The sequence below is a fragment of the Quercus robur genome, chromosome 1, assembly GCF_932294415.1.
Source record: "Quercus robur chromosome 1, dhQueRobu3.1, whole genome shotgun sequence".
In the NCBI taxonomy this organism is placed as follows: Eukaryota; Viridiplantae; Streptophyta; class Magnoliopsida; order Fagales; family Fagaceae; genus Quercus; species Quercus robur.
The window spans coordinates 2,430,447-2,453,591 of record NC_065534.1 but is presented as its reverse complement, the minus strand read 5'-3'; the positions used below and the strand labels follow the sequence as shown (position 1 = coordinate 2,453,591).

Sequence of the window (23,145 nt, the reverse complement as noted above, 5' to 3'; positions counted from 1 at the left end):
TTATTTCTTGTACATTGGCTTGAAAAGGTGGACACTGGTTGCCAAGCCTTTCCCCTTACTCACTGCTGGTTTTGCCCTCGACAATGATGGACCTTCAACCTCCATTGCGTCAACATTCACAAACGATTCACATTGGGGGTCAACAAATTCTGTGCTATCAGCAGAGTCCCCAGAACCTTCGGTGGTTTCCTTTGGTAATTGACCGCTCGTGCAGAACGCATTTTTCCCCGTTGCAACCGTACCTCCATACATGATGTTCAGGTAGTCACGATTCAGCAAACCTTTATTTTTAAAGGTTTTTGCAAAGGGACATGCCTACGTGTGGACAACCAGTAGTTAGAACACAATAATATAGTTGTAGACAATAAAGAATTTCATAATTATGTAATGTGAACTAACCGCAATCTTTCGAGTCCACCACTCATTAGGGGCCTCAAGCATCCCAGTTCCAGCATCATAACCCAGCCCAATCTCATTGTCAAAACACTGGTTATAATCCCTCCACCCTTTTTTCAGATGATCCCATTTGTTTTTAATCTGAAGTGGAGTCACCACTTTTCCCATGTTACCCAACTGTTCAATCACGTTGTCAACCCCAAGTTTGGTCAGAAATCCTCCTTTCCTCTGGCCGGCTAGGACTTGAGCAGCACAGAACTGACAAAAAGCTTGTAGTTCCTTAGGGTCTTTCCAATCAGCTCTCTGATCATTACTACCACCGTCCTTCAATTTCTCCTTAACCATTTTTCCTACAACTTCCTTCTACACTCATTGACACATTTCAACAAGCAGTCCGTGTGCATAATCATAACCAATTAGGCAAAATGAAAACTAAACTCACACATATATCCAAATACAACAAGGGTTTACACGGAGGATCAAAGAACCTACTTTCATACTGTCTTGGAAAACACATAAAAAAAAAAGGCACAAACATTGAACACAAACAGATCAGAGAAAACCACAGATTGATGAAATGCCTTATTGACGCATTTCAACAAGCAGTTCATGTGCATAATCATAATCAGTTAGGCAAAATGAAAACTAAACTCACACATATATCCAAATACAACAGAGGTTTACACGAAGGATCAAGAAACCTACTTTTATAGTGTCATGGAAAACACATAAAAAAAAAAGGCACAAACATTGAACACAAACAGATCAAAGAAAACCACAGATTGATGAAATGCCTCATGGAAAACAATATAACTACACCAACAGATCAGAGAGCATTTTAATTTTAATGACTCTTACCAGTGAATGCGGAGACCCACAGCGGTGGCAACGGTGTCCACAGCGGCGGCAACGGTGTCCACAGTGGAGATGAGGTTCACTCGAGTGAAGGAAGAACAGAGGGGAGTGGTTCAGAGAGGTTTGGCTAATGGGTTTCTGAGTTCCTTTCCTTCTCTATTTTGATGGTTTTGTGGTTTGTGGGTAGGTGCAAAGCATTGAAGACAATTCGGATGGAGCAACAACCAGCATTAAAGGCATTGAACCAAGGTAGTTGAGAGAGAGAAGAAAAGAAAGCTTTCAGGTTTGTGAGAGAGAGAAGAAAATAGTCGTTGAGAGGCAGCGTATCGTTTTGTGATGGGCATCAGAACAACTGTGATTTTGTTCACACAGTACGCTCACAAAATATTGAACAGGACGCGCAAGATCGGTTTTTTAATGAAACAGTGCGTATCTGTGATGAGAATGAAGAGAGCGTGGTCCATGAACAGTACAGAACGCTTTGGATTAATGAAACGGTGCATTGCAAATGATTTTTTGCGTTTCCCAGCTTTTAGCTTTACGCGTTTCTCCTCAGCTTGCGTTTCCCATTTCCGCGTTTTGTAGCGTGGGTCCCAGCAATTTATATCAAACGTAGACGCAAACGTGGTTAAACGTGGATCCAAACATTGCCTTAGACTTGGTTTACGCTAGTCCACCACCAAGCACAAATTTTTCATCTGTTTCACAGTGTAAGTTTTATACCCAAAAAAAAAAAAAAAACCGTAGAGAGAGAGACCAACATACCACCGTTGGGCAACCATGTAGATGCTGCAGTTAGAGTCAAGATCAACACTGAGTGGTAAGTGGGTAAAAATTGTGGATTTGTGTTTTGTGATTTTAGATTTGTGGTTGTTTTGTGTGTCTTTTTTGTTTAGATTGGATTATTGATAATTTTGGTTTGTTTAAAGGTTATTCTTGTTATTTTTGGGACAATTGGGTTTGTTTAGATTGGAAATGTGATATGTTTTGTGGGTATTTTTGGTTGGTCCAAAGGTTTTTCTTATTATTCTTGGGACAACAAGTAAAAGGCTAGGGTTGGGTCAATTTGTAAAAAAAAATTGGGAAGAAGGGGGGGGGGGGGGGGGGTTCCATCGTTGCTTACATAGATTCAAAATGATTGCATATATTTTATTAAGGACACGGATTTCCTCCAAACCTGTTTGGAGGAAATCCTGCAAACAGGGACAGCTGTCACTAATAGAAGGAGACACGACAGCGTTGCACATGACCCATTTAGGCGTGGAGATGTTAGGGTTAACAGCGTTAGCCACACTTTCTTCTCTTCTCAAACACACACAGCCCAGCCTCACGCCTCTCTCTCATCTCCTCCACCTTTGTTTTCTGAGCAAACTTAGACCGGCGAGATCTTGTGAGGCGAAATCGACGGCGGCCGCCGATCTCACCGGACAACTGACAGCCCCTCTCTCTTATTTTTTAAATTAGAAAGAAACCCTGGTTTATAATAAGAGACAGACTAGTCTAAATCTAAATCTAATACACAGACACAGCCGCAAAGCAACGCTACTATGGAGATTCGGACATTGTCTTTCCCTGCCGATAGTCTGTCGCCTCTACCGGTAATTGTGGCTGCCAAGCTTGCCGACCTTGCTCTTCCAATCGATACTTCCCTACCTCCTAACTCTGCTCCCACGCTTCTCTTCTCTAATGGGTATTCATTCTTCTTCTTTTTCGATAAAGATTTGTTTTTTCTTCCTAAAGCTTAGATTTTATGTATCTGTTTTTATTTTTACTTATATGGGTCTTTTTAGTTGAATTGATGTATTGGGTTTTGTTTCTCTCTTTTGTCTTTGATGTAATTATATATTTCTACTGCTTCCACGACTTATAGGGATTCCACTTCCATCTATCTATGTTCTTTATTCAATCAGTGTACCCCTTTTATGGGTTCTCAAGTTAAAACCCAAAGATGCTGTCTTTTATCGATATGTAATGTAATCACTGTGAGAGATTTTAGAGATTCTACAGTACTCAAACTCAACCTTTGCATTGTAGGCATAAATTACATGGAACATATGTGCTTCTTCGCTATATTGCTCGTGTTGCTAGCCTTCCCAATTTCTATGGACAGAATGCATATGAATCTGGCCAGGTTATTTTCTTTGGAATCTTTTTTTAAGTTGTTTTCTATTAATGTTTTACTTCATTCTAATCCTGCCGTTGCTTCTTCTCAGATTGATGAGTGGCTGGAATATGCCCCCGTCTTTTCATTGGGTCCTGCATTTGACAAAATTTATGTGATGGTAGTAGTTGGAGCAGCCAAATTGAAAAGGAAGTTTCAACTACTCATGACTCTGGTATTTCACTACTCATGTCATGTTTAGAGCATGATGGCCTCTCCATCATGAATAATTTCTAAATTCAAGCTCTTGATGCTAATATCCATCCGTTTCTTCTTGGGCAGAGATATAACCACTTCATTCCCAAATTTTGTTTTCCACTTGCAAGTTGATGACACCTGAGTTTCTAGCTGACATCAAGTTTATAGTATTTAGCTGGAAGAGCTTGTTTTTCTCTTACTGCCAATGTAGCTGGATTGGAAGTGCTTGGTTGGACCATTTTAGCTTTTGCCCAAATGGGCCTGAGCTATTTGTTTGTTGGTTGGTCTCACTGGGAATTAGAGAGAAAAGGAATTCTCTGGCATTTCACCATACTTGTGGTCAAATTGAGTTTGTGCTACTAGCACTTTGAGAGTAAAAAGGAATTCTCTGGCATTTCACCATACTTGGCTTCCCTCAATTATTATTTTTATTTTTTTTGTGTAAAAAGTGGCTTTTTTTCCTCTTTTGCGTAACCAGTGGCACTTAGTTGGTGATTTGTGTACAAGTGCATGGTAGCATTGATGTTTTTCAGCAGATTATCTTTGATGATGTAATGAATGAAAATGTAATGAATGGAAAGTGTTATTGAACGTGTATTTTTCAAGCTATGTTGTGTTATTATTGTGAGGCAAATGAGCCTTTTTAAACAAAGAGATGCAGATGGGTTATGGTATGGATATTTCTTTTTGATGACTGAAAGGGAATAACAAATGGGTTTTTCTTTCTTTCTTTTTTTCTTTTAATTTACCTTTCCCTTTTTCTTTTATGTTTTCTTTCCTGAGAAGAGAGTGGCCTGATTGGCAGATTCTTTTTGTTCTTAGTAGGGAAGGAGGAATCAAAGAATCTGACCCTAGAGGCTGTCAATTTGGCCATTACTACACATTGCTTTTAACATACAGTACTAATAGCACCATTACTACACAATGAGATGCAGGTTTGAGGAGTTTGAGAGAGAGAGGGGCTGTCCAGTTGTCCAGTGAGATCGGCGGTTGCTGCACGTGGCCGCCGTCGATTTCGCCTCACAAGATCTCGCCGGTCTCAGTTTGCTCAGAAAACAAAGGTGGAGGAGATGAGAGAGAGGCGTGAGGCTGGGCTGTGTGTGTTTGAGGGCTGTGTGTGCTTGAGAAGAGAAGAACTAACGCTGTTATGGTTAACAGCTCCACGCCTAACGCACATGACCCCAAGCTGTTTTCATTAAAAAAAAAAAAAAAAAAAAAGACCCCAGGCTGTCGTGTCTCCTTCTGTTAGTGACAGCTGCCCCTGTTTGCAGGATTTCCTCCAAACCTGTTTGGAGGAAATCCGTGTCCTTTTATTAATATCATGTCCAAATAAGTCCAAGTAAACACTATTTCTTGAAACTAATATTGTAGAGTACAAAATATGCTAGGCGATGGCTGATCTTCAAGGCTGGGATTTGATTTAAGAATTGTCTGCAATTAACAAGAATTGATGCAAAGTCAGCAGATGAGCTATCATTGTTAGAAGATAAATTAACAATTGCTTTAGCATCAACATCTAATTCAACCGCAAGTAGCCCAAGAGACTCTTTAATTAGGGTCTTTTTGTAATAGAATATATTTGGACTGTTGTTTAATATATTGCCCTTTTACCATATATATATATATATATATATATATATATATGTTCCATGACTTGTGTTGTGATTATAAAGCAGACTAGTCCTTTTAACAAGATCTTTAAATGAAAAATGACACTTACATACAAGAGGGTAGAGATGTGCAAAAAATTAAAACTATGATAAAATTTAAAAGAAAAAAATTTAGTTACAAGGTTGGTTGTAAGTTAAGACTACAACTTTACTTAATATATTTTTATTGGAGGTAAATTTTGACAAATTTACCATTGAATTACATTTTTTCTCTTATATCTTCTATACTTGCAATTTTTTTAGAAAATTAAAGATCAATAACTATATCATCAATAAATATTTTAAATTGTAAGTTTTTGTAGTTTAAAATTATGCATAAAACATAATCTTATAGATTATGAGAACATGCAATTCAGCGGTTAGATTTTTGAAATATGTAGTAATGTTAATGATATTAAGTAAGATTGTAGCCTAAAGCTACAACAAATTTTGTAACTAAACTTTGTCCAATTCAAAAAAAAAAAAAAATCATACATAAGATATATGTATGATTTATCTCACAACAGATTAAATGAGAAATAACATTTGTATAACAAAAGTGAAAATTATTTAAGTTACAATCAATTTTGTAATTAAACTTTGTCTAATAAAAAAAAAATTCATGAGATATATGTTTCATTCATCTCACAATAGATCAAATGAGAAAAAACATTGGGGTTACAAAAGTGAAAATCATGCATGGTTACAAAAGTGAAAATCATGCATGCATACTTAGCGGCGCAGGAATTTTTTGTTTTTGTTTTTGATAGAGTAGCAGCGCCGGAATTGAACGTCTTTAAATAGTATTATTACTTTTATTATGGAAAAATAAGGTTACTTCACGTTCTCGCCAAGGATCCTTTTCACTAAACAATATCTAATATCGTCTATCAAACACAAACCCCACTTGTATAGTCCCTCTCCCTTCCAATAAATACCCACATCTTTCTCTCATTCTGTATATGCTTAATGCTTGCATGCAACCAATGATAAAGACCATGGAGAGAGTTTTTCTGCTTGGTTTCTTTTCTTTAGCTTTGTTAGGAGTGTTCACCACATCATCATTAGCCCAAGATAATAGTCCTCTTCTAAATTCATCCAAGTTGGAAATGTTTGTGGATGAGCTTCTAGATATGCCCAAAATCCTTGGCTTTGATTCTGTGTATGGTGTTCCCAGATCTAAGTCACTGGAGATTGGCATGTACAGTAAAACATGGGTAAGTGGATTTTGTTTTTTCGTTCTAAATACAATCTTATTGCTCAACACTTCTTACATCTGATTTTCGATTACTTAGTCAGTAATTAATGACCTTACCACAATCATTTATATTGCACTTCTAGGCTTTATTGTTAGTTCACCGAAAGATCGAAGGTAAGTGACTAAGTTTTTGCATATGGAGTAAGAATGCCATGCATGGGATATAAGTATATTCTCTCTCACTCTCAAGCATGTTAGTTATCTTATATGATTGTGAGACTCGCATACTATAAGAGAGAGAATACTTAAATCCGATGTATAAAATATTTATTACTTGTTTACCTTTTAATCTTTTATATATATAAAGATGTGGTTTCCGATTGTGTTGTCCATATTCTTGCCACACGTTTCTTTTTATTATAATATTGGGGTCTCCAATATTCTAATTCATGTTTTGTCTATTGAGATGGAAGATTGCCTAGGCCCTAATCCTCTTTTGCATCAATAACATACTTCATTCAGCCAAAAGAAAAAAGAAAAAAAAAACAGGGTTTTGAAGAGAGAAAGAGAGGGAAAAATATATATATGGAGGCGTTTGGATCCAGCTGAAAGTCAAGTCTGCGTTTTGCGTTTTACCTCTTTTTTTTTTTTTTTTTTTTTTCTGCACCGTTTCGGCTTTAGGGGGACAAGGGTACTGTTCATATCCTGTTTGACACTGTTCATACACTGTTTGGCACTGTTCACAGATTAAAAAATATTAAAAATAGGTCCCACGATACTATTCACACATTTAAAAATAATTTTGATACAGTGTTTTCAGTTTTCAGTTTCAGCAACAATAAGTTCAATCCAAACGGACCCTATATATATATATATATATACAAATAGTATGCAGAAGCAGAAGCAAATGAATGGAATCCAAATAAGATGTTGGGTTGTTCCTGCTTGTTCATATTAGTGTTCAGGGTTGGAATCAGAATCCAAGAATGGGTATACAATTTTACGATACAAAGATTTCAACTTCAAGACTTTTGAAACCAAGGAAAATTAATTTTTGCAAATTGGTACTTTTTATAAATGTTAACCAAAATGGCTAGTTTTGTGCCGAATAAGGGGATTAAGGAATCGGAACCACTTAGGCCTTAGATCCTTACGATGCCTTGAACGGTTGCACCCTCGTGCTTTTGCTATCAATAGTTCGTTTGGCATATATATATCTAGTTATATACTCTTTTTTTTTTCTTGAACTTTATATATCTAGTCTTTACATAGCTGATCAATGCCTTATTTAATATTCTTTATTAATAAGATTTTATATAATTAAAGTATCAAACACCCCGTTTGTCTAATCATCATGTCATTACCGCAAAAGACAAGCATGATGTCCTAGTAGAAACCTTCACTCGGTCTTGGTAAATTTAGAAGGACAAAATTTTCCTTAAACTCACTACGAGCTAGTTCAAACTAGAATATATGTAAAATTTTATCATATGAGTTATTTAGAGCATTAACAGCAGTGGAGCTAAAAATTTAGCTATTTGACATTACAAAAAGTTATTTTATTTATTTTACCTACTCACTTTACAAAACATTCATCAGCAGTGGATTTATTTTAGTTTTCAACACAATAAAATAATATAAACATCACAATAAAATAATATATCTACTACATTATTTTATTAATTTCTTTCTTTCTCTTTCTCAAAAAAAAAAAAAATTCTTTCTTTCTCTCTATCTTTGTGGTGCCATGCCTCACTCTCACTTCTCACTTCTCATTTCTCTCCTCTCCACTCTTCACTCTCACTTCTCTCTATCTCGTCGCCACTCTTTCCTTCCCACTCATCACCATCCCAAAACCTTCCTTGCCAGCGTCGGAGACGAAATTGTCGAAGCTTTCGTGGATCCTGTGGGTTGTGGGTTGTGTCGGCGTGGGTTTGTGGGTTGTGCTATGGGTTTGTGTTCTTTCTCTCTACTCTAACCGATCTGCCATAGGTTTGTGATTTGTGATGTGGGTTTGTGTTTTGTGGTGGTTGTATGGAATTTGGATCGGTGTTGCTTCGATCTTTCTCTCTACTCTATCTTTGTGGGTTTGTGTTTTGTGGTGGATCGGTGTGATGTGGGTTTGGTCCAATCCAGTGTTTTTTTGGTGGCTAGGAGTTTGATTCAATGTTTTTCTGGTGGCTAGGTGTCTGATTCAATGGGTTTTTATATGGATTTTATGAGCACCACTGCCTGCGAGCTGGCCGGAGAAGCAAACAGAAGATGAGGGATGCCAAAGAGAGAGAAAGAAAAAGAGAAAATATTTTTTTAATAAGAGAAGAGAAAAAAGTTTAATAAAATATTATTATTATTTTTAGCTTCTTGCTACAGTGCATAGCCATAAATAGCTGTGCACTGTAGCAAGAAGCTAAAATTTTTTAGCTATGACTCCACTATTGTAACATGCATTTTTGTGTTTTGGTGAAACTCAAATAGTTATATAGCTATTTAGCTTCACTACTGCTAATGCTTAATAATCATATAACTTGTTCAAATGATTTAATATATATGAGTGGTTTTATAAGTTGCCTTAATGGGTTAGAGAAAATTTCTTTAATCCTGTTTTGAAGTAAATTGTTTAATATCAAATGTGCGATGCACCAATAGCAAATTAGTTGTAATTTCATTTGATTTTCTTCACAGAAATTCCACAGAGATATCCCTCCTACACCTGTGTATGCCTTTGGTGTATCTAAGGAAGCCGCAACTATTCCAGGTCCAACAATCATGGCCCTTCATGGAATTGACACCAATGTGACATGGAAAAATTATCTCCCTCCAACGCACATATTGCCTTGGGACATATCCATCACAATTGCTGAACCTGCTGACAAGATAGGAATCCCTACAGTAGTCCATCTCCATGGTGCAATCGGAGAGCCCGAGAGTGATGGAAACCCAAACTCATGGTTCACTGCTGGATTCAAAGAAAAGGGATATGCATGGACCAAAGAAATATATAGCTACAACAACAACCAACAACCTGGAAATTTATGGTAATTGATGATAATAATTCTCTCAAAAACTTAAATTGTTAAGAAATAATGGATCTTCTCACAATAAATCAATCTCTCCCTTTATATGTGAGATTTTAAGGGTTCAGACACAAGGTCACTATAATAAATTATCTGAAATGTTAAACATTTAAATAATGATGAATTTAATCATTTAATTAACCAATATTTTATTGTAATAGGTACCATGATCATACCATGGGATTGACTAGACTCAACCTCCTAGCTGGATTGGCTGGGGCCTACCATATCAACCACCCCAAATTGGAGGGCCCACTTGGACTCCCTAGTGGTGCTGAATTTGATCGTACATTGATTGTATTTGATCGTAGCTTTCATATCGATGGTTCTATATACGTGAATTCTACGGGAGATAATCCCTCCATACACCCCCATTGGCGACCAGAATATTTTGGTGATGCTATCATAGTGAACGGAAAAGCTTGGCCACGTATGATAGTACGACGTCGTATGTACCGATTTCGTATTATAAATGCTAGTAGTGCTAGATTCTTTCGGTTCTTTTTCACCAATGGTCTACAATTCATCCACGTGGGATCTGATTCGGCTTACCTTAATGAAGCAGTGACAACCAATGGGTTTTTACTATGCCCATCTGAGATTGCTGACGTGATTGTGGATTTTTCCAGGTCAAAGAATGATAGTGCTATTCTAGCAAATGATGCACCGTATCCCTACCCAACTGGGAACCCTGTTGATGAAGCTAATGGCACAATCATGAAGTTTATCATCTTGACACGTACTGAGAATGACCCGGGGCAAACACCCAATAAGTTGATCCAATACCCAGGCCCTGATTTATCTAGTGTCACGCAGACACGATATATAACCATGTACGAGTACAAGAGTGCCACTAATCAACCAACTCATTTATATTTGAATGGGATATCATTTGAGGCACCAATCACTGAGACACCTAAAGTGGGGGCCACAGAAGTTTGGTATGTGATCAATCTAACGGGGGATAACCATCCTTTACACATTCATTTGGCTCTTTTTGCAACATTGGATCAGACTGAGCTAGTGAACGAGACAGAGTTTAGTGATTGCATGACGAAAATCAACGATGCGATTAAGTGCCAAGTAAACAAGTATGCAATTGGGAAAAGCATAGAGGTGCCAGCTGAGGAGAAAGGGTGGAAGAATGTTTTCAAAATGAGACCTGGATTTGTGACAAAGATTTTAGTGAAATTTTCTTACATACATTCAAATGAATCGTATCCGTTTGATGCAACTGCGAAGCCAGGCTACGTATACCATTGCCATGTAAGTATTTTCATTCTCTACTCTTTACTATGTTTTCGTTTTGTTTTACTTTTTGTTCAAAGAATGACAATATTTGTAGAAAAAAAAGTATTAATGGGTTAAGGCTCGGGCCAATTTAACATAAGTGATGCAATAAAACTAATTTTGCTTGGTTAATTTTGTTTAGTAGAAAAAGTAAACTAAAAGAAAAGTAAATTGCAAAAAAAAAATAAAAAATGATGAGTATAAACAAGTGTCTTATGAATAAACGTTAAAAACCACTAAATATTAACTATGAGCTATAATACAAACTTTAAAAAAAAAGTGCACTTACTGAAAATTAATTGCGTAGAACGTACAAATTAATTTGTTGTGACTAGCTATGATTTTTTTTTATAAAATTAATGTATGTACAGTTTAATATTATTATTATTATTATTTTACTTATACTCTTTGAAGCTCCTCGTAAGTGTTAACACTTAACAAAACTCTTAGAAGATTCTCAAAAAAAAAAGAAAAAAAAAGCAATACTCTTTGAAGAATTAAAGCCATTTTTCCACGTAGAAATGATGAATCTCACTCTTGAATATCAACTGGAAATTATATTTATATATATATATATATATATGGAGGTCACAAGTTGTGAATGTGAAATGATAAAATGACATCAATAATAAATATAATGAGATCCAATTAAAACATGTTAAATTAAGAGTTAGGAAAATTATTGTGTTTGTACTCTGTATTTTTACTCTTCATGCATATAATATATTAATGTGCATTTTTTTTTCATGATTGTCTAAGATTCACACTTTGTGAGAGGAGATGCATATTTTTAATATGCACGACAGAATTACTTATAAAAATTGTCATTTGTTTAATATTCATGATGAATTACTAATAAAATTGTCATTTGTTTAACATTCATGATGAATTACTAATAAAAATTGTCATTTTCTCACTTTAATCTTCTAGATAAGACTGGATATGAACCTTGCAATCAATTTTATAGTGAAAAATAGTGTCTCCTCTAATTTGCTCCTTCACGCATACAGATCTTGGATCACGAAGACAACGAGATGATGAGGCCCTTCAAGCTCATCACATAAGATTGGGCATGAGAAATATATATGAGGATCCTAAATAAGGTTTGTCACTCTGAGCCTCCCTAGTCTTTTTTTTACTTATCAGTTTGATACATATATGCCTGAAATTTTGAAAATTCTCTCTCTCTCTCTGAGTGCATACTTATTCTCATTCGCAAATTTGAATAATCAAGAAAAGATCCCTCATCTTGGAGATCGATTTGAATATTCAAGAAATTAAGAATCCCTCATCTTGGGAATTGTAGTACTAGTATTTGTTCTATTATTTGTTGTATCAAAAAAGGGAAATAAAGGAAAACAATTATACAATTGATTGGGAAGAAAGGAAAATAAGTGTATAATTTATTGTGTTTTGCAAAACGTTTAAAATAAGCTCTATTGCGGGCATTTGGTTTCAATGTTTAAGTTTTAATTAGATAGACCAATTTACGCAACTTTATGTTGAGGGTTGTTAAATTACCAATTGTCCCAAAAGCTTAAGTTGTTAGGAAATTGTGAATTTAATCATTAAACTTGTTAGGAAATGGTGAATTTAATCATTTAACCATAAGTTTAACAAGGGTTATGTACCAAAACAAGAGGACAAGCTCCTAAAACCTAAAAACTTTATTTTATCCAATAACAAAAAATTTGAACAACGTTAATATGAAATCCATATAAATTGCAATTATATTTAAGATATACAAATTTGGATAATTTGTTTATGTAAATTTTATATGGGATTCATGCAAAGAGTCTTGTATCTTAACGCATCTCCTTCCTAATATTTTTAATGGAAATGTCCGGATTTAAATTCTCCCATATTAAAAAAATAAAAAAGAAGAAAAGCAAAGGGATTTATGTAAAACCTACGTGAGCCCCAGATACTAGTGGTCTAACAAGTGCCTTGCAAGAAGTTAGGAGCTCAAATTGTAAAGAATGAGAATGATATGTTTCTCATTGTTTGGGAGTTAACATTTTTTGTAACTGAAAACATGATATATATATATATATATATATATATATATATATATATATTTGTGAATTAATAAATTTATGTTTATCTAGTAGAAGCTAAATTAAATAGAAAATAATTAAGCCGTGTGATTCTCTTAGTGCTCGATATCTTGGGCCCTTGACTCTATAATTAAAGTTATGGCTCTGTGATCCTAACAATGATTGTCTGTGCTGACTTATGTTTATCTATCCTATGGATAGACGAATGTCTATTTAGCTGGTACTACAGAAGAAAGGAGAAAGAGGGAGAAAAATGGTGCTAAATGCTAACCTGTAAATCTTATTGTTATGTGATTTTAATAGATGCTGTATGTTTCTTTATTATAATGGTATGAGCGATATAACATTCAAAGAGAGTATTTTTTTTTTCCCTCTTTTATGGCAGGTACTACCTTGAGGTGTTCAAGTAGATGAAATCATTGAAATCTTGAGGCGTGCAAGGATATGTGGACTTTTGTTTTTTTCATTTTTACATATTCACGTTATCATGTTAAGATTTTAGAACCATTGTGGAATTTGTAATATGTGGTCTTTTATATATGTGTGGTTGTAATAAACATTGAAGGAGATTTGGGCTCTGTTATATAATATTGAGTTTTGGCATAATCTAGATTTTGTAATGTGGTTCTTTAAAATATATGTGCATGGTTTTTTTTTTTTTTTTTTCAAAATAAAAGAAAAACTTTATTTTGAGGGTTGGGAGAACTTTTATATATATATATATTGTAGGGACACGTCGAGCAACCTAAGCCCAAGGTGTATGGGATCTTGGATCAGTGAGCCCAGTACAATAAATTTGTAGAGAGTGGGTCAAAGAGCTAGGTTTTAGTGCATGGATAACAGTTAATATGGTGTTCATGACAATCAAACAGAGATGAACTGAGTTTACCAAAGAAAGTTTGTTCTTGGCCCAATCCGAGGAGTTTTGTTCTAGTAAATATTGAATGAGAATGGTTCCAGGAGTTCTTGAGATTGCTACAGTGCTTTTTCTTCTCCTTTTTCCCCCTCATCTCTAGGGTCTCTACTCTTATTTATATCACATATTTTCCTTCATCTCTACCCTACACATGGATAGATGATGGTTTCTCCCGATACTTGTCCCATCAGCCCCCTCTAGAAGTCTTCTGGGGTGGTTGTAAGGCTGCAATAATACTGTGTAGTGGTCACTTCCTCATTAATGCGGCCAAGGAGCTAGCTGGGGTGCATTCAATGCGGTGACAGCAGCTTTTCCCAAGATATTTTGGGATTCTTCTCTGTCTTTTGTTCCTACAAGACTTATCCATATTTCTAGAATTTCATGGATCGCACCTCTAGATGGCAGGCATCATTTACGGACCTCGGCCTTGACTAGCCGAGGACAAATTCATCCTCGGCACAAACTCCTAGGCCATTATATTCAATATTGTCTTCCTTATCCACTAGCATGGGTTTCCTTGACTATACTTACCCATCCTCGGACCGCCCCTTATCCTCGGCTAGAACCCTTGGCCCAAAGCCCAATTGTATGATCTGGGCCCATGACCCCACATATATATATACGCACAAAGCATACATAGTACTTATGACATTTGGGAAAAAAAGGACATTCATTTAAATGGCAAGTGATATTTTAAAATAAGAAAATGCATAAAAAGATTGTATATTTATAATATTTTGTATAATTACTAGGTTTTTTTTTTCTTCACTTACATAATCTTTTCATCAACTTTTTAAATATATATAAATATAGAATTTGCTAATGTCCATTTCTTATGAATATAAAAGTTGTGATTTTTTAGTCCTTCACGAGTTGCAAACTCCCTAGGTTCGTAACGTATACACAATGCATGTTATGCTTGTTTTTGTAATTTTAGCTCTTCCATTATCTGGTAGATAGTGTCACAGAAGACACACATTGGAGGTGTAGGTTCTTGCATGTTAGGTGTTGGTAATGGTATGGTAGGGATGTAGATGTAGGTGATGGTGGTGTAGGTGTAAGTTCTTGGGGTTTGCTTTCTTTCTCTAGGTGCCTTTCAGAGTCTCCACTCCCTAGAATGTTACTTTTTATATAGAATAAAGATAGAGTGATAACTGGATTTACAAGCTTGGCACATATATCCTATAAAACAATAGCGTGTTTTAGTTACAATATGTAGATGTAGTTTTTTACTTTTTTATTCCCAATTTTCCCCTACTAGCGTAATTGTTTTTTGTAGGTGGATTGAGAGTGTATTGTAGTTTTTTTTTTTTGAGAAGATTTCCTACAATAAGAAAACATGCATTTCTACTTCTTATGTAATATTCTTCTTAATTTCTTCCAATATCTCAACGACCGTATATATTGAACACTTTTTTGCAAAACTATCGATTTGGTTTTTTTTTTTTTTTAACAACTTTAGCCTCAATTAAATTAGTTTCTTTGTATTAATATTAGTATGGTCATGCTAAAATAATGAAATATTAGCCATGCATGTTATTGACATGCTAAATGCTTTTCATGCAAATTATAATCGCATTTCTATAATGATTTTTCATATTCATAGAGTATTTTAATTATAAAATAAAAAAGTTTTAAGAATTTGTAATATTAATACTAGTAGGTACCTTGCAAGAAGGTAGTTTTAATCTACTATTATTTTTCTCCCTTCAAAAAAAAAAAAAAAACCTTTTGGGTTGTTTTCAAATAACTAGGTTTCATTTAAAATGGAGGGAAAATAAAAGAGCGCCCCAAACTCTTGGGCCTTGATAAAAATGGGCCTTTCCTAATCATTATCAGCTTAGAAATACGGAAATTAAAGACTAACACGCCACCAACTTAAACCCAAACCCAAAATATAAAAAAATAATTTTAAAAAATCCAATAAAAATGTCATTTTTAAAATAGACAGGGTCAAAATCGTCAAAGAAAAATTGTAAAGAACAGAAGATTCTTTATATTCTTCGTTCCCTCTTCTGCAAGGGACAGAAATATAAACACTCCGTCAAAAAAAAAAAAAAAACTAAATGGCAGTCCATCTCGGCCGTCCATTTCCCCTAATCGCGAAATCCCAACCGTCCAATAAACTAAGAGTCACCTGCAGCTTCAATCCGAACCACTCCGGCAAGGTGAGCTTAACAACTCTCTTTCTCTCTTCTTTTTTTAAATGGAATTTATGGAAAAAGTGTGGTTGTGGGTGTGTTTGGAAACGCAGTTAAGGAGGGAGTACACGAGCGTAATGATAGTCCCGACAGGGATAGGAGCTGCCATTGGTGGATACGCAGGTGACGCTCTTCCTGTAGCTCGCGCTCTTTCCTCCGTCGTTGATTGCCTCATCACTCACCCTAATGTATGTAGTAATGTATTATGCCTCTACGACCTGTCTTTTTTTTTTTGGGTTTTGATAATTTCAGTGTTTTGGATTAGAGTATCTCAGTAATTAAAGCCCAGTTTTATTTGTTTGGGCCTGTAATATGGGCCTAGTTTTGGTTTAAGAAGAATGGCTCTTTTGCCTTGTTGGGCTGTACTTGATAAAATTTAACAGCCCGGCCAAACTTAATTAACTTGACCAACGGGCCCATAAGCCCAATGGGCCTTCGAAAAAATAAAAAAAAAAACTTAAAAAGAGCCGTATAATTTGTTTAAATAATTTGATAGGTCATTTGATTACAAAATACACACACATATATATATATATATATATATATGTGTGTATGTGTGCACGCGTAGAATAATCATTTGAATTATTAGATGAGGTATTGATGAAGAGTTTTTTAAAATGGTTCGGACGAAAACTTTGTCCTTTTTTTTTTTTTTTTTTATAACACAGCCAATATTACATCTTTGTTTTTGGGCACATTTTGTACGATCATAAATATGTTGGGTTGTAAATTTTGGTAATTTAGAATTTAGATTGCTTAATATATATTTTTATTTGGATGTATATTTTGACAAATATGCTATTAGGTTATATTTTCTTTGATACTTGCAAATTTGGTGCGCATGTTAAGAATAAAATATTAATCCAATAAGACCATGTATAATTTGGTGGCATAAAATAATGGCAGGTGCAACCAAATTTGTATCACATTATTTATGTATTATTATCAACAACATTATATTAGCTTTATGTTTTTTGCAGGTGCTTAATGCAGCAATGCTGTACTGGCCAATGCCTAATGTTTTGTACGTGGAAGGTTATGCTCTTGATCGGTTTGCTGAAGGATTATGGGCGCTTCAACCTGTTAACCAAAATAGGGTGTGTTTTTTATGTGTCCCTTTCAATTTGCAGTACTGTATGACTGTATGTGTCATGTCATATTCTCAGCCAAATAAGGGGGGGGGGGAAAACACAGTGTGACAAGGTGCTGACAGATTACTTCCCTGACCAATGTTATGCAATTATGTATTGAACTTGTGATGTGAAGCAGGTGGGGTTGGTTCTTGATGCTGGATTGGAGGAGGAGCTTCGGATACGCCATTTACAAGTGGCTGATGCTGTGAGGGCTTCCCTTGGATTGCCTGTGGTGGAATATATTGTGACTGACACTCCTTTGGAGGTACCCATTTTTATTTTAGCTGAGATATGCAGTAAAATGTAGTGATTTCAGTCACTCAGCTTGTTTTTAAATAGGGCTATGCTCACTCACCCCTTTGGAGGTACCATTTGCTAAAGTGTTCTTGTTTGAGGGTCAAGTACTTAGTGATTGATCAATAGGCTGCATCACATATTTGCTTATGATTTTTAACTTCATGAGAACCATTAAAGTCTGTGAAGAAAAATAGGAGCTCTGATTAGTCAGCGATGTGGTAAGCGTGCTGTAATGCAAAAGTTTTTCTTATATTTTAGGTTGTTGCAAATAATATTTTTGTGTGAGTTTTCACTTCTTACACATCTGATGGAGAATTACTTTTTTTTTTTTTGGCATTTTTAATATTTTTCTCTTTCATGGTCAAAAAGTCATGTATACTTCTAATTATTATGATTTTAGATAAACTCTAAACTGCCTAGCCAAGAAAACAGTATTTTTCTTCCAATGTGAGTGCAAGAATCTGAATAGAACAAATATAACAGGTAGAAAAGTGGGTTGATCCAAAGAGTGGGCAATCAACAGGGAGGATTAAACACCCTGGCTCATTACTGAGAGCTGTTCAGTCTTTAGTTAACCGATCAGGAGTAAATGCCATCGCAGTTGTTGGACGCTTTCCAGATGATGATGTTGAAGACACAGATGAATATCGACAAGGGATGGTATGACAATAATGGTTTTGTTATATATTTATCTTTAGGTAAGGCCATCCTGCTGCCACAATTACTTAACTTTGAACATAATGAGCATGTGAAGGCATGTTGTAGGTTTTACATGGCTGAGCTATCTAAATTGTTGAACAAGACCTTCATTACAGCCACATCTGCATTAATGAGAGCCACTGCCATTCATAATTAAATTATATTCAAATATTACAATACAAGTTCTAAATAATCCAGTTGCATTAAAATAACTTATATGTCTATTTTCCTTTCACACTTGTCCATCGTTACTTTTACAATTTATAATAAAATTTCAGCTAAATAACATCTCCCCTGGCAGTGGGCAGTGGTTCCTTAATGGTTCTTGATGTCAACTTTGTGTCTATGGTTATTGATAGGTGTGGCTCATTGGGTGTTTGAGCGCAATGCTTATGCGAGTGCTTTTCCACCCATAGACTGTAGTAAGTTTTTTAGCATAATGCACAAATTATATTTCCCATAAAAATGCTTCAGCTTGAACTTTGTTCTAACCAATAGCTCTGATATCAATTTGTAAATGAAAAACATGCATAACTATAAAAGACAAACAGCACAAGACACAAGAATTAATGTGATTTGGTAACTCTATGACTACATTCACCAGCAACACAAACCAAAATCCAGTATCAATGGTATGAGTTACAACCATTTCACAGACTCATAAACCTCACAAACAATAACAAACGGATAATTTTTGTATTCTAACTCCCACATTTACAACAAAGTCTAGACCACCACTCTATTTGTAGGGATTGTTACACCTACCTACTTCTTTTCTATACCATTCCTACCTGGTATTATTACACCTCCTTAGTAATCTTCTAATCAATGCATGATTCCAAAACCAACTAAGAAACCTCTAAACTTATCCTTTAGTGAGTTGGACTCAAAAACTTCTTAAGTTGATCCCAAGAATTTGGTATCTTTCAGTTTAGTTTGATGATTGGTTTAAGCCGAAGCAATGTTGTTTCATTTTATTCTATAAAGATTCACACTTCGTTACACCTTGTTCTCTTTGCTTTGCAGGGAATAGATCTATTGGCAGGAGTTGAGGCAGTTATAAGTCATTTGGTGGTTCAGGAATTCAGAATTCCTTGTGCTCATGCTCCTGCATTATCATCCCTTCCCCTGAGCTTGTCTTTGTGCCCAAAATCTGCTGCAGAGGAGGTCAGGATCTCTTTAGATCATAACCAATAATAAAGTTACTTTTGAAGCCTAGGGGTGAAGTTCTCTCTCTCTTCTTTGCATGTGTGTCTGCCCATACACGCGTGCATTGTATAATAGGATGACATCAGTGATTTAGATGCAAATGGTTTTTGAACTAAATAGCATCACCTTGCCCAATAAGCAAGAGATAGATGGTAAGGTCATGGGTTTGATCCTTTAGGACATGTATTGTATTTACCTAGCAAATTGATAAGTAACAAGATCATTGTTTAGTTTTGGATAATTTTTTTCATGCTGAATACATATGCAAATAATGTGGGCTATTTACTCTTTTAGTTTGCCGATAACATATTCATACCAATTAAATGTAAAGAGAAAAAAAATGTACTTAAAAAAAGGGTGTGACTTGTGAGACCAGCACTACTTCACGAAAGGAAACTTTTAACTGTCATCAGATGGAATATTCATGAATTAAGTTGCAGATTATCAGAATTGTTTCAGTCCAATGACATCATGTTCATTGATTACTGGAGAGGATAAATAAAAATGATTTTTCTAAACATGCTAGTGCAGTATAATTATTCTTGAAGAACATAGCCAACTAAGATGAAATAGAGCTGTACAGATCAAGCTTGCAAGTTGAAGGATCTGAAAGGTCACGAGGAAATAAAAAAAAAAAAAAAGTTACATTGGTATGGTTAGAAGTAAAATTTTTTCATGCTCTGGCTGAAGCTTAAGGCTTTTCTGTTTGTTGTTTGGGGAGTAGATTTTGGAGATGTGATTGGGAAAGCCTCACTTGTGTTGCAACATCAGGACAGCGTATAGACACTTTGGTAAATTAAAATAAAAAGCTAGCCTATTGATCAGCGTCATTTACATGATTTCAATAGATAGCTTATATCCAAATCTAGACTGTCTCATGTGTCATTCCTACCATGTCTAGACGTTTACAGGCTGATTTTTTTTGCTTAACTATTCTCATTCACTCTATCTCATATATTCTTATGTCAAAATCCTGTACAGTTAGGACACACATTCTTGCCATGTGTGCTTGCTGGGCTAAGTAATGCACCACAGTACTTGGTCAAGAACAATGAGTCCTTGGAAAAGGGTTGCATGTTGGCAGGTGACGTTGATAGTGTTGTTCTTCCTATAGATGCGTGTGGAGGAGATGGTGCTCTTGCTTTTGCAAGAAGAAAAAGGAACAAGGTATAAATTCAGACAACTATTTTCACATTTTCTTCTTTTTCTGATTAATAATGGTGGTTAAATATGCCAAGAGCAAATTGGCTTATTCGAAGTTTTGATTCTTAGTCACCTCAGCCCTCCTTATGCCCCCAATAATTTTAATGATGAGCAATCAAGTTTTGGCTTCCAGTTCCTCGATGATCACTAATGTTGTTTTTGATACAGCCACTTATTATTGCTGTGGAGGAAAATGAAACAGTTCTCAATGATACGCCAGATAAACTTGGAATTGAAGCGGTATGTGTCTTAATACTTTTACACTCTTTTCCTTCTTTTCTTTTCATTCTTTTAGGTGTTCCCCGAAAGAAATTCATTGAAGAATTAATATTTATGTTCCATAAATCATCATTAATGTTGAAATTCTCATGTTACCAGAAGGGTAAAATAAAGGCAAAAATGCAATATATAATTTTACATTTTTCGTTCATTGTCCATTTAGGCACCCTTCAAATTTATCACCAATGGTTGGGATTTACCAATAAACTTGCTTAGTCTATCAATTGAGCCACTTCCATAGTTCAGTTTGCAGCATGCCTAGGAGACAGTAGATCCGTTTGGATACAACTTATTTTTGCTGAAACTGAAAACTAAAAACTGAAAACACTATAGCAAAATAATTTTTAAGTGTGAATAGTACTGTGGGATCCATTTAATATATATATATATATATATTTTAATAAAGTGACTGTAGGTCCCATGAACAGTACTGAAATAGTACATGAACAGTGTTAAACAGTACAGTACGGGAACAGTGAATTTTGTCCCCTCTGAAACGCGTGCAGAAGAAAAAAAAAAAAAAAAAAAAAAAAAAAAAAAAAAACAAACAAACGCAAATGCAAATGCAAAACTCAAACGTGGATCCAAATCCACACAGTATCTCATGAGACATCTCTCTCACAATATAAGTGCCTAGAGTTGTGAGATTGCTCTATAATTTGCTTTTGAAAGTTTTAGAGACATTTGTTTTTTTTTTTTTTTTTCGACTTTTAGAGTTACATTATGAAGCAATACCTACGTACCTCTGATGTTCTTTTTAAATGAAGATTTTGGAGAAAATGGCAGTTAAATACTATAATATGGACAAGACACCTTGGTATATAATACGGTTCTTCATAGTCATGTCTTAGGTAGATTGATATGTTGGTAATTGCAATTTTCCACAAAAATGAGGAAAACGGATAAAGCTGAAGATAGAGAAAAAAAAGAATCAATGCCCCTAATAGGCCGTCAAAATCTCCTTAATAAAAAAAAACTAAAATTTTTATTATTTTTCTGACATTACTCCCGAAGGAACCATATATATATATATATATATATATATATATAGTTATTGAATGGGATTTCACCTCTCATACAGATCAAGGTCTCAAACTATTGGGAAGCCATAGGTGTTATTGCAGCTCACAAGGCAGGAATAGACCCAATTTCACTCCGAAGAAACAGAATAAACAACATTCCATGCAATTCCAATATGCTTTCTAATGGTTATGCGTATTCCAGGATTATGCCCATCACCTGATTAATGCATGAGACTATTTGTTCAACTTATATTCAAAACAAATATTTAAAAGTTGTTCTTTTGACTAATTTCAAGCTCTAGCTGGTTCACGCTATAAGTTGATGTAGTCATCTTGATTGTGAAAGAAGAGCCGAAAATCTTGGCAGGTCACATTGGATTAATCAACGTGAGGTTAGTCAGCATTTTTTTTTTATGGAACTTTAAACAATCCCTAAATGCTTGCGGGTGTTGAGTCTCTTCAATGTTTCAGAACATCTGGACATTTGTTATCAGTTGTACATTCAGTACACATTAACTTTTCTTAACGTTAGAATAATATAGTTGTTGGTTTTGTAATGTTTTCATCTTTTAGCTGGCAGTGGTCCATATGAAGCTTTCATGATGCTCATTTATATAATTCTGCAACAACGTTGTTTTGTCCTATTGTTTTTGTTTTATCTTCTGTGATGAGCTATTTTGTGACTGAGATCCTTCTGTCGCATCCAAACTACCTTTACATCATGGGTTTGTGTGACCCTGAAAAATCAAGCAAAATTTTCGTCTAGGAAGAAGGAAAAGAAAAGATTCAACAAATAACCTATACTGACTACAGATTATGTTCATGTTCACCTAGCCTTGGAAGAGGAAAGGGACCTTTAAAAAAAAAAAATGAAGATGTTATTTACACAGATATATAATTTATTGCTTGTTCGGTTGAATTATTTTTCATTGGTTGAGGGGATCTTTTTTTTTCATCCTAAAGGGAATGTACATTAAAAAAAAAAAAAAAAAAGGTATAACTATACTTTTACACAATAAACAAGATAAACTAATGAAAATAAGTTCATTTAAACGCATTCTTAGGTTACAATATAGCATGTTTTTCGCTATCCAAAAAATCCAACAATATAATATGTTCATGAGAGTTTCGTGGTGCACGTTAGCCCCTATGTGCTAACGTGAACTCAGGTCCTTAGCCCTGCTACAAGTGCCGCTCCCAATGTGAGCTTCCCCCTGCCCTCTTAGAGAGCTTTATGGTTTATGCCCCTCTCCTTTAATGGTGGCTTTGTACATCCCCTTGGCGGGTCTCAAGCTAGCTTAGATTAGT

At 35.1% G+C, this 23,145-nt stretch overlaps 4 protein-coding genes across 5 annotated transcripts; 3 read left to right on the top strand and 1 right to left on the bottom strand.

Annotated features, from left to right (window-relative positions):
* LOC126692550 (L10-interacting MYB domain-containing protein-like) lies at positions 1-741 on the bottom strand. Its single transcript, XM_050388184.1, has 2 exons — positions 400-741; positions 1-315 (listed from the first exon to the last, which is right to left on the bottom strand). The coding sequence occupies exons 1-2, from the start codon at positions 739-741 to the stop codon at positions 1-3; spliced, it is 657 nt and encodes a 218-aa protein (XP_050244141.1).
* A 1,758-nt stretch (positions 742-2,499) lies between these two features.
* On the top strand, positions 2,500-3,976 carry LOC126715562 (glutamate--tRNA ligase, cytoplasmic-like). The gene is made up of 4 exons (XM_050416224.1): positions 2,500-2,941; positions 3,286-3,382; positions 3,465-3,587; positions 3,695-3,976. Exons 1-4 carry the CDS (start codon positions 2,799-2,801, stop codon positions 3,740-3,742), a joined length of 411 nt encoding a protein of 136 aa, XP_050272181.1. The 5' UTR covers positions 2,500-2,798; the 3' UTR covers positions 3,743-3,976.
* A 2,242-nt stretch (positions 3,977-6,218) lies between these two features.
* LOC126715542 (multicopper oxidase LPR2-like) lies at positions 6,219-13,484 on the top strand. The gene is made up of 5 exons (XM_050416190.1): positions 6,219-6,476; positions 9,140-9,492; positions 9,693-10,797; positions 11,832-11,924; positions 13,264-13,484. Exons 1-4 carry the CDS (start codon positions 6,222-6,224, stop codon positions 11,883-11,885), a joined length of 1,767 nt encoding a protein of 588 aa, XP_050272147.1. The 5' UTR covers positions 6,219-6,221; the 3' UTR covers positions 11,886-11,924; positions 13,264-13,484.
* Positions 13,485-15,824: 2,340 nt separating this feature from the next.
* LOC126715527 (uncharacterized) lies at positions 15,825-22,481 on the top strand. 2 transcript variants are annotated; one of them, XM_050416170.1, is made up of 9 exons: positions 15,825-15,962; positions 16,049-16,183; positions 16,976-17,092; positions 17,265-17,393; positions 17,909-18,085; positions 19,151-19,291; positions 20,315-20,500; positions 20,705-20,776; positions 21,897-22,481. In XM_050416170.1, the coding sequence occupies exons 1-9, from the start codon at positions 15,861-15,863 to the stop codon at positions 22,056-22,058; spliced, it is 1,221 nt and encodes a 406-aa protein (XP_050272127.1). In that variant the 5' UTR covers positions 15,825-15,860; the 3' UTR covers positions 22,059-22,481. The 2 variants fall into 2 exon arrangements, with proteins under 2 accessions (XP_050272127.1, XP_050272134.1); XM_050416177.1 differs by having other exon boundaries at positions 15,833-15,962; positions 22,205-22,481.
* The last annotated feature ends 664 nt before the right edge of the window (positions 22,482-23,145 follow it).

Bases quoted from the DNA above. Each gene is read 5' to 3' on its own strand.
- LOC126692550 (XM_050388184.1), bottom strand. From the start codon at position 741: ATGGTTAAGGAGAAATTGAAGGACGGTGGTAGTAATGATCAGAGAGCT. The intron at 316-399 runs GTTAGTTCACAT...GTCCACACGTAG, and splicing joins GGTGGACTCGAAAGATTGCG to GCATGTCCCTTTGCAAAAAC.
- LOC126715562 (XM_050416224.1), top strand. From the start codon at position 2,799: ATGGAGATTCGGACATTGTCTTTCCCTGCCGATAGTCTGTCGCCTCTA. The intron at 3,383-3,464 runs GTTATTTTCTTT...GCTTCTTCTCAG, and splicing joins ATGCATATGAATCTGGCCAG to ATTGATGAGTGGCTGGAATA. The intron at 3,588-3,694 runs GTATTTCACTAC...CTTCTTGGGCAG, and splicing joins TTCAACTACTCATGACTCTG to AGATATAACCACTTCATTCC.
- LOC126715542 (XM_050416190.1), top strand. From the start codon at position 6,222: ATGCTTAATGCTTGCATGCAACCAATGATAAAGACCATGGAGAGAGTT. The intron at 6,477-9,139 runs GTAAGTGGATTT...TTTTCTTCACAG, and splicing joins GCATGTACAGTAAAACATGG to AAATTCCACAGAGATATCCC. The intron at 9,493-9,692 runs GTAATTGATGAT...TTATTGTAATAG, and splicing joins CAACAACCTGGAAATTTATG to GTACCATGATCATACCATGG.
- LOC126715527 (XM_050416170.1), top strand. From the start codon at position 15,861: ATGGCAGTCCATCTCGGCCGTCCATTTCCCCTAATCGCGAAATCCCAA. The intron at 19,292-20,314 runs GTCAGGATCTCT...AATCCTGTACAG, and splicing joins CAAAATCTGCTGCAGAGGAG to TTAGGACACACATTCTTGCC. The intron at 20,777-21,896 runs GTATGTGTCTTA...CCTCTCATACAG, and splicing joins ATAAACTTGGAATTGAAGCG to ATCAAGGTCTCAAACTATTG.